Genomic DNA, 11,269 nt, shown 5'->3' on the forward strand with positions numbered 1-11,269 from the left:
ATATATATATATATATATATATATATATATATGTATGTATGTATGTATGCATGCATGCATGCATGCATGCATGCATGCATGCATGTATGTATGTATGTATGTATGTATGTATGTATGTATGTATGTATGTATATATATATATATATGTATGTATATAATACCCATGTATATAATACCCACCCCTATAATATATATTATAAAATAAAGTATATTTTATTATGACTAAAGATTATGAAGACATGTACACAGTGACACAATTAAATATATTTTCTTTTTATTTATTTGTTTATTATTTATCTTACAGTATTATTATTATTAACAACAGTAATTATGTAAGTTAATTTATCAAAGCACATTGTAAATGTAATAATTCACTGTTAAGAACATTAGATCAGATCATCTATACCAGACAGATTAACATTGACATATAATTTTATATTTAACCTAGAAATAAGTTTTTTTGTTCTTTTCAGCATAAAATGTTGAACTTAATTTACTTTTACTTTACACTTAAAAAATAAGGAAAATACATTTTAGATTTATTCCTGTCACAAAGATATAGATATAAGATAAACATAAAATAAAATAAAACAAATTTGTATTTTGTTTGTATTTGTTTATCTTCACTAGTTTTGCATTTCTATGTTAATTAGTAAAATATACTTATGTTGATATTAATTTTTGATTATATTAATAATTTCTTGCCATGTCATCAGTGCCAAATTGACTTCTATATTGCTTATGTGACCTCAGACATTCACATTTAGTTAATGATCAAACAAAATCATTTATTTAGTTTTTTGCATATCTCTCACTGTGTTCTCAGATAAATCTGACGTGTCTCTGAAATGTCTGGAAACACCACTGAATGCACGTTGATCGGCTAAAAATAGTACGGAAATAATTAAAGGCATATCGCAGACGTGACGTTTGTACTGACCCAGATGACAGATCTGCTGGCTGGACTTCTGCACAGAGAAAGGTCAGAGTGAAATGACATTTGCACAATGGACTATGACACGATGCTGTGGGGTAAATGAACATATCAGTTCAGATGGTAGAGTAAAAAAACTAGTTTATTTTTGTATGTTACAAACAAGTTTGGGTTTCTTTCTTTTGTTGAACACAAATATATATATATATATATATATATATATATATATATATATATATATATATAGAAAAGTGTGTGTGTGTATGTGTGTGTATGTGTGTGTGTGTGTGTTTGTGTGTGTACATACATTTGAAGTCAGAATTATTAGTTATATATTAGTCAAATTATTTTTTTCTTTATTAAATATATTCCAAATGATGCTGATGCTATTTTTCTTCTGGAGAAAGTCTTATTTGTTTTATTTTGGCTAGAATAAAAGCAGTTTTAATTTTTTTTAAAAACCATTTTAAGGTCAATATTATTAGCCCCTTTAAGCTACATTTGTTTTTGATAGTCTACAGAACAAACCATTATTATAAAATGACTTGCCTAATTACCCTAACCTACCTAGTTCACCTAATTAACCTAGTTAAGCCTTTAAATGTCACTTTAAGCTGTATAGAAGTGTTTTGAAAAATAGTCAAATATTATTTACTGTCATCATGGCAAAGATAAAATAAATTGGTTATTAGAAATGAGTTATTGAAAGAATTATGTGTAGAAATGTGTTGAAAAGTCTCTCCGTTCAACAGAAAATTGAGAAAAAAAATAATCAGGGGGCTAATAATTCTGACTTCAACTGTGTATATTCATTCATTCATTTTCTTTTTCAGCGTAGTCCCATTATTTATTAGTGGGTTGCCACAGCGGAATGAACTGCCAACTTATCCAGCTTATTGTAACTTATTTAACTAAGTAAATCATGTTTTCAGTTTTCTAAGTATGCAAGCTGTTTTAAGTCAGTTTAACATAATATAAGTTCAATGGACTCATAAGGTTAACTTGATTCAGCTTAAAAAATTAAGACAAACAGGATTTTTTTACAGTGTAGTGATCGGCCGATACCAAGTACCGTTTTTTTGCCATGGTGATCGCTCAATACAGAGTACCGATTCTTTGTCATGGTGATCGCTCAATACAGAGTACTGATTCTTTGTCATGGTGATTGCTCCTTACAGAGTTCCAATTCCTTGCATGGTAATCAGCAGATACAGAGTACCGATTCTTTGTCATGGTGATCGGCCGGTACAGAGTACCAATTCTTTGTCATGGTGATTGCTCCATACAGAGTACCGATTCTTTGTCATGGTGATTGCTCCTTACAGAGTACCAATTCCTTGCATGGTAATCAGCAGATACAGAGTACCGATTCTTTGTCATGGTGATCGGCCGGTACAGAGTACCAATTCTTTGTCATGGTGATTGCTCCTTACAGAGTTCCAATTCCTTGCATGGTAATCAGCAGATACAGAGTACCGATTCTTTGTCATGGTGATCGGCCAATGCAAAGTACAGATTCCTTTGTCATGGTGTTTGGCTGATAGCGAGTCAGAATTCCTGGTCATGGTGACTGGGCGATAGCGAGTATTTGTACATAACTTGTCATGTTATCATCTTCTTACACAAACACTTGCGATTGGTTCATGAGATCGGCCAGTTCAGAGAGTACCAATTGAGTCATCTAATGTGATTATCAGCTGATACTGAACTCTGGCTGTGGTCGGAGCACCCCTAATAGTTGTATTTGAAAGTTGTGTTTCTTTTGTTGACACATCAGAGCGAAAGTTTTATAATAGTAACAATCTCCTTTAGTCACTTCATAATTTAAAAAATAAATTAAATTTAATGTATATTCAGGGAGATTTTGTATCAATATATAATAAAAAATAATAATAATTATAAAAATACTGTGGAAGTAAATGCCTGTTTCTTTATCCCAATTATCTTAATTATAACTTAATGTTCAACAGAAGAGACTAAAAGAGATTTTGTATCAAGTGGAGGACGAGTAAATAAGGGGTGAACTGTCCCTTTAAGCAACTGAAAAGCTTCTCAGTAAAGCACTACAGCTCTAACAGGACATCGCTGAACATCTAGAGTACAAACTCCAGCAGAGCAGCGATGGCCTACGTGAGGACACCCTCATCCTGGAGTTTAAACTGTAACCAGCTGCTATTCTCGTTTTGACTCATGCCAATGATATGAGCGCAGGACGGAAGTTCATTGGTTGCTGACTGTAAACTAAACTGATTCATCCATATCTTCAGTTCCACCTGTTGGGCGAGGATCAATATTTATAGGTTATTTATAGCTCAGACAGGCATGCTGTAATATGTTTTATGATCTGTTTTAAGCTATTTATGCATATCTACTGTAAACAACTGATAAATATGATGATTATACTGAACAACATGGATATCATCCACCCCGGCTCAAATATCAATAACAAATAGGTTTGAAGTATTTACAGCAATTGTGTGTTGCATAAATAAAAGTTTCGGTGAATTATAAAAGTCTATATATCAGCAAGTAACTGAATAAATCATTCAATCAAGTCAAGTGGTTGTAAACAATTTATTTGGGCTGAATTTAAACAACTTAAGTTGAACATTACTACACATACATTGTTTGTTTAAATTCAGCCCATATACATTGTTTACAACCACTTGACTTGATTGAATGATTTATTCAGTTACTTGCTGATATATAGACTTTTATAATTCACCAATGTTCAGTGTAACATGCTTAATTAAATGTGGAATTTTGAACACTAAAAGAAAAGTGCCGGGTTCCACACAATGGATTAGTGTTGGGTTAACTTAAGTTTATGCACATTTAAGTGGCTTGAACAAAAATTAAGTTGTCCAAAAAATTCAAGTTTTAGTTAATTTTAAATTGGGTTGAAAAAAAAAAACAGCAAACATCCCTTTTTGTGTAGTGGAAAGACTGAAATATTGATTATTGATATATTCATAGCTTAAAAGTATTTTGTGTTTAATTCATTTTTTACTTTAAAATTTCATGGGTCTGTGAAATTGGTCAAATTAGCAACTTCTGAGTTGATATGATTATATTGATTTTAAGTTTATTATTATTGTATTAGTTTTTGTTATTACCATCATGGCTGTCAAAAAATGGCTGCCTAAATCAAGACAAAACCCGAGTGTATTTTGTTTGACAATTCTAAGGTCAACCATTTAATCTCCAGCACATCTGGCTCAGTTTCCTCGCTTCACCCATGTGGTCAAAAACTTGGGTGAGAGACTAGACAGCAGTGTAAAATATAAGCAGATTGATTCTGTGATTAAAGCAAGCTTTTTTTTTTTTTCCAGCTTCGCCTTCTCTCTAAAATCAAGCCCTTCCTGAGCAAGGCTGATCTTGAAAAAAAACCATCCATGCTTTTGTTAGTTTGCGTTTGGACTACTGTAATGCACTTTATGTTGGAGTTAATCAGTCATGTCTTCATGGTTTGCAGCTTGTGCAAAATGCTGCTGCTCGCATGTTGACCAACAGTCGGAAAAGTGAACGCATTACACCAATTCTCTACTCCCTAAAACTGGCTCCTCGTTAAGTTTAGTATTGATTTGAAACTTTTGATGTTTGTTTTTAGTGCCATCAATGGCCTTGCTCCTATTTATGCAAATTTTTGCATGTGCACAAACCCAGAAGAGCTCTGTGATCTGCTGACCAACTCCTGCTTGAAGTCCCTCGGTCAACAAGCAGTGGGGTGACCGCTCTTTTGCAGTGGCACATCCTAAAGTCTGGAATACCCTTCCCACTGAGCTTCATACAAGCCCTGACCTGACACTTTTTAAAGCCCAGCTTAAGACCCACTTGTTTAAATTGGCTTTTAATGCAGGGCACTGATGCTGTGTTTTAATGTTTGTGGATTTTATTGATATTTTTTTTACTGTTTTGCATCGTCTGCTTTTCTGTTGTGTTGTATAATTTGCTTTTACTTGTGTCAAGCACTTTAGTCAGCCGTTATTGTAGTAAAGTGCTATATAAATAGTAGAAGAATTGATAAATAACAAGATTTAATTCAGTATTAAAATGTACTTATTTTACCACAAACAGGACACCTGAAGTGTAAAAGAAAATCTTTATTGCAAAACTATGTTAATCAGTTGAGAAGTCAGGAACAGACTAAAATAATTTAGATTCAACATTTTAATTGAGACATACAACTTGTTTTTCATAACTAGAGGCAATATTAATGTTTACATACCATTTACAATCTCCTCCATAAAGTAAAAGACTTATTTTCTCCTCAGGATTTTACAGTGAATCTGCTGAATAATTGTTCCAGAGCTCGAAGATCAAGGTAGATTACAGAAGGAGTTTACTGAAGTGTGTTTATGACCCGAGCAACCGGTTCTGAATGATCAACAATGGCGTCACACATCCGTCCATGACTCGCAATGTCAAATCTGATCAAAAGTAGATCCAAAACTATACCAGAGATAATTCAAACCACGTCATTTCAGGTCAATAAACCTCTATAAAAATCTTACAAACATGTATACAATTAAATATACACATCAAAAAATAAGTATCATCTGAACAAAGCACTGTCATGAAACAAAACTGAAGCATTATTTAAAAACAAAATCCTATATATATCTTATTTATAAAAGGATACCTTTGCAGACAGGGCAGTGTGTGCTATTACAGCGGCAGACTGTGCTGTTTACTGTTGTTCTCCTTCAGCAAACACAAGTGTCCATGTTTGAAGTGTTCATTTTCTTTCACGTGGAGAGTAGTTTTGGAGCAGTTCATTTTCCCGCCAACAGACGGCGGTGGCGCGCAGGATGATGATGACGATGATCCTGCTGGCTGTCGTCACTGGACCACTTCAAAATAGTGTAATATAGCCATAATGTGCTGCGGCATGAACACATAACCGGTGTAGACCGCCATCGCTGCCACTGAGATAAGCAGAGAATCTGAGATCATGGTTAAGGAAACCTTTATACAAGAGAAAATCCATTTATAACAACTAAACTGGATAAAAGATGGAATTAAATGGGGAAAAGGTAATGAAAAAAAAAAGATTTAAAATATATATTAATGATAATTATTATATAAATGAATTCCCAGAGATGGGTTGTGGCTGGAAGGGCATCCACTGCGTAAAAATATGCTGGATAAGTTGGTGGTTCATTCCGCTGTGGCGACCAGAAAATGAATGAATATAAATAAAATGGCAGTAAAATAAGTACACAAAATTACAATGAAATAAATATGAAAATTGTACTAATGTTTGTAAAAAAAAAAATAACTGATGCATAAGAGGTCAATGATATATACTAGGGTTGTCATAATTCTGGAATTCCATACCAATCAATACTGGCATTTTAAAAATGTCCATCTCACTAACATTTGAGCGCTGTGGAGCGTTCTTAAACACTGCTGATTTGCCACTGTGATCACGTGCTCAACACAAATGACTGTGATTGGCCATGAAGCTCATCAGTTCACCAAACTCACCACAGTTTACGGAGTGTAACCACAGAAACAGGGACACTGAAGTGCTTCAAAGCCGAGCTTCATCAGCAGATCTCTCGTATGTTTGCTTATAGACAAACCAGCTGATCGACGTGACTTTGAAGCGCTCCAGTGTCCCTGTTTCTGTGGTCACACTCAGTAAACTGTGGTGAGTTTGGTGAACTGATGAGCTTCATGGCCAATCAATGGCTGTTTCTCAATATGCGTTCTTCAGCGGTCTTGCGTCCTCGTGTTCTCGTGTAACGTCATCATCAGCTGCCCAAGTTCAGTTCCAATACTCAAGACCGCAAGTACGGAGGACGCGTGAAACTTCCCGGATGTGATCTTGATATCGAGGACGCACTGATGCAGACTTGAGCACCGAACTCGCACTGGAAGTCCCAGAAGTCATTGCGACTGGAGATGGGAAGCGCAGCATTTTATTTAGATTTATTAATAAAGTTCAGAGATATAACTTATTCACCTCAGGAGTTTCCCTAAATGACACCGTGAAAGTAAACATTACCATGGACATCTTAATAAAGAAATAAACACATTAAAGGTGTTTGTTTGCTGAAATTCGTATTAAAATCAGTTTTATTTATATTGTGCGACATATATTTATAATGTTTTATGCAATTTTGAAAAGGAGAAAAACAATAAATCGTTGTATGAAGGCTGTAATGTTTAAATAATTTACCATTTAAAACACGTGAAGGTCACATGACCATCAGGAAGAACGCAGCATCTCAATTCTCAAAGGACGCATTCTCTGCCCTCGCGGTCTCCTGAGTTCGTTCTTCCGAGGACACCTGGCAAGACCGGTCTCCACAAGAACGCAAGTCCGTTCTCTGCGTTCTTGGAATTGAGAAACAGCCACAGTCATTTCTGTTGAGCACGTGAACACAATGACCAGTCAGCACTGTTTAAGCATTCAAATGCTCAACAGCGCTCAAATGTTAGCGGGAAATGGATGTTTTAAAATTGTCAGTATCAGTTGGTACCAAATTCCAGTTTCGTGACAACCCTAACAGATACACACACATAAATAAATACAAACATATACACACACGCACATATATCAGACATGGGATGATAACCGAATTCAAAGTTCACCATGGTTTGGAAAAGTCAAAGTTTTAAAATAGCAGAAGAATTCTGTTAGACAGTTTGTTTGTTTTTTTATGACTGTTTTGTTGATTTTTTTTAGGGCAACAGCATCTCCAGCAGTAAAGGACCCTCCACATCAAAAGCTACAGTGGTCAGCTCACGATTTAGAAAACAAATCACTTATAAACCAGCATCCAAGCATGCTATAGACCTGAACAATGCTTCTGTATTTCCAAAAAATAAAAAATAAAAAGATCTCCAAAGACGCCTTTTACAAGTTGTAAAGAAATCTGTGCTTTTTAAAACTAAAGAAGACAGCAGAGGTTCATCCTTTATTTGGATTATTTAGTCTGACATGTCATTCATTTATTTACTTTTCGTCTTAGTCCCTTTATTAATCCGGGGTCACCACAGCAGAATGAACTGCCAATTTATCCAGCAAATGTTTTACGCAGCGGATGCCCTTCCAGCTGCAAACCATCTCTTGGAAACATCCATACACACTCATTCACACTGATACACTATGGACAATTTAGCCTACCCAATTCACCTGCAGCATGTCTTTGGACTGTGGGGGAAACCGAAGCACACTGAGGAAACCCACACAAATGCAGGAGAACATGCAAACTCTACACAGAAACGTGACTTTCTTGCTGTGAGGTGACCGCACTACCTACTGCGCCACCTACGTCGCCCATCTGCCATGTCTACTGTTGCAAAATATTATAAATATTTCTTAAAATAAAATAAATAGTGTTTAATGGGGGGAAAAGTTGTTGTTTTTTACTCAGACATTTAAAAAGAACTTATTTTACAGCAGCAATCACAATACTGTGATACTTTAAAATCACTGGAATAAATAATTAAATGATAAACTATTTTTGAACAGTTATCTTATAGTGCAATAACACTTCACACTTTATACTGTATTTTTGATTAAATAAATGCAGCTTAGGTGCTATAATTTTCTGTTACACCATTCCTAAGATTTATACAAGTTCTTTTTTTAATGTTTTTTATGCATCGTACATAAATGTGTTTTTGAAACCAATGAAGACAGCACAATTCAATGTTTTCTTTTAATTATTAAGCCTGACATATGTAGTTCTAAAATATTATAAATGTTTTCTAAAATGAAATATCTTGTGTTTAATGGGGGGAAAAGTTGTTATCTTGACTTTTATGAACCGCGGTTTACCTTGAAACCAGTCCCATCATCCCATGCCTAATACATACACACACACCACTAGTCAAGGTTTGGGGTCGATCTGATTTTTAAATGTTTTAAAATAAGCTTCTCCTGCTATGTATATATATATATATATATATATATATATATATATATATATATATATATATATATATATATATATATGGGCAATTCCATGCAAATGTCAACCTTGCCATAAAAGATAATTTAGTTTTCACCAAAATAGACAAACCGTTTCTACATTTTTTGTGTTAGCAAGTATTTTACAGTACTGTAAAAATACTCGTAAATGTATCTGTCAGTATTTCAAACTATTATATTTAATTTGCCAAAATCACACAAGTGGCTATTTCACAGCTGTCACATCCATAAGGGAAATGTGTCACATCCATAACGACACTTTTTCTTCATAAATGCAAAAATGTCAAATAAAATAAAATCAATCATTATAATTCTATAGTGAGCCGATTCATACCTGTTTGATGAGCATTGTTTCTTTTGGGTTGTGCAGTTTAACTGTCAGAATTTCTAAATAATCTGTTGTCCATTGTAAAAAAATTCGCAAACTTTTTTTGTCACATCCATAACGCATGTTTATTTTCCTAATTTAAAATATAAAACATGTTTACATATTGATATTTTTCTGCTACCATAACTCTGTGGTGAGCTATTTTGGAAAATATAAACAGAAGTTTCGATACAATGTCAACATATACTTTCTGTGTGAAATTATGTTTTGAGTTTTTACTGCAAATGTCACATCCATAACGCTGGAATTGCTCATATATATAAGGTTAATAATTTTGTTATCTTCTGCATTTACTGTAGTTATAAATTAGCTATTTTTAGTACAAACACTGTGCAATAAGTCATAATCATGATTTTTCAATTCTGAATAAACAATAAGGTACATTTATAAAACTATATTGAAATAACTGTTAGAAAACAGGCCAAGCAAAACTGCTGCTGTCTTGGGGCTATTATGTTTTTCAGTCTGGCTACCAAAAATTAATCCAATGATTAATGGATTAATTATTTTAATTAATACATATAATGTTTTTTTGTTTGTTTTTTTTAGCAAATGTATGCATTTCTTTTTATTTAGAAGAAAATGTATTCTCTATTTGTCCCACTTGAATTTAATTTGGGCTACCAAAACAGACCAAAAGTCTGCCTGTCCAAACGGCTACCAGAGATTTTGAAATTTTGCAAGCGCTGGAAAAATATAACAGAAAATATCTTGTCAGGTTGTTTTTTGTTTTACTGTCTGTGGGTTAACCATATACAAACCCAGCACTATAACACTGCTGTAAAGGTGTCAGGTGACATCATTTCCCAGGTGACCACAGAAAAATGTATTTCTCACGACAAAAAAAAGGCATCAAGTAAAACAGGTTACAGTGAAACTGAAGATCAACATGTTCTCAGAAGACACCTGGAAATCAGGTCATGTTGTGTCACTGATTTAAATATCACACGTCACACCCACAAGTGCGACACACCACTCATTCATTCATTCATTCATTTATTTCGCAAATACACACAGCTAAATACTTCCTGATTATCGTATATTAATTATAACCGATAATAAAAAACAATGACGATAATAATTTAGCTTAAAAGAGGAACTAAAATAATCAGCTGTTACGCAAACAAGTTAACACACCAGACTTCCAGAAACCACGCGTGTCGGAAATACATTATGTATTTTATTTTAATAATGTCAAAAACATGTCTTCGTATTAATTTATTAGTTAGTAGTACGCCACGAAAAAACAACTAACACTTAAAGAGCGAGGAAACAACTTCATACCTTTACCGGAGATAACAAGACAGCCCAAATAACGCTCCTTACGCATACAAAACTCAATGTTTTATGATAAAAGGATACTGAAGATAGTCCTCTCCCAAGGCTCCAGCATATACAGAGCTGTTACGAGCAAATACTGGTAATAAAACCAAGATAATTGTTTCCAGGCATCTCCAAACGCCATGTTTTCTGTCGGCTCGTGTTGGTCCCACCGCCGCTCCCTTCCGGATTGGACTAGAGCGTGACATAATAAAAGTCACGTGGTAAGGGGAAAATGTTGGCACTGAGTGTCAAAATAAAAGTCCGACTGAAATCCAGATCACAAAACAAATAATGTAATAAGCTGTTTTTATATTTGTTAGGGATGTTAACGCTTCGAGCTCACGATCAAGTGTTTATATAAAACCAGCTGTACCTCAGTCTGATTATTGGCTTCATAAAATGGAAAAAGTGCTACATTATGATGCAAAATTAAACAGAACAATATTGAGGTTTTATATATGCACATTCATTTATTTTTGAATGGTGACAACTAGTGACACGCTCCCTATATTGTTTACCACACTATTTGAATATTTAAGCCAAAATGACATGCAAGTATATAAGTAAATATGACCTGATTTTAAAGACTAATATAAGTAAAATAAGCCAGAATCAAGTCATAGATTAATTAATGGATTTTTATAAGTTTGTGAGAGAAAAGAGAACGGTTTTGAGA

General features: G+C 34.0%; 1 protein-coding gene and 2 long non-coding RNA genes across 4 annotated transcripts in view; 2 read left to right on the forward strand and 1 right to left on the reverse strand.

Moving 5' to 3' along the window:
* Positions 1-8,292, forward strand: part of LOC108179745 (uncharacterized) — a 28,582-nt gene extending 20,290 nt beyond the window's left edge. Inside the window, exons 2-4 of one of the 2 annotated variants that reach the window (XR_015512989.1) lie at positions 827-982; positions 2,905-3,428; positions 3,627-4,026. This is a non-coding gene — a long non-coding RNA (uncharacterized LOC108179745). Of the gene's footprint in view, positions 1-826; positions 983-2,904; positions 3,429-3,626; positions 4,027-7,631 lie in introns of those variants that run through there. The other variant, XR_015512990.1, reaches the window with a different exon arrangement.
* On the forward strand, positions 4,120-5,386 carry LOC147833016 (uncharacterized). Its single transcript, XR_015513045.1, has 2 exons — positions 4,120-4,190; positions 4,267-5,386. It is a non-coding gene; the product is annotated as an uncharacterized LOC147833016 (long non-coding RNA).
* On the reverse strand, positions 5,023-10,774 carry sptssa (serine palmitoyltransferase, small subunit A). Its single transcript, NM_001093727.1, is given in 2 exon segments — positions 5,023-5,880; positions 10,633-10,774. Coding segments are annotated over 2 exon segments (207 nt in total). The 5' UTR covers positions 10,736-10,774; the 3' UTR covers positions 5,023-5,776.
* Between the last annotated feature and the right edge of the window lie 495 nt (positions 10,775-11,269).

This window comes from Danio rerio, chromosome 17 (assembly GCF_052040795.2).
Source record: "Danio rerio strain M-AB ecotype USA chromosome 17, GRCz13ab, whole genome shotgun sequence".
In the NCBI taxonomy this organism is placed as follows: Eukaryota; Metazoa; Chordata; class Actinopteri; order Cypriniformes; family Danionidae; genus Danio; species Danio rerio.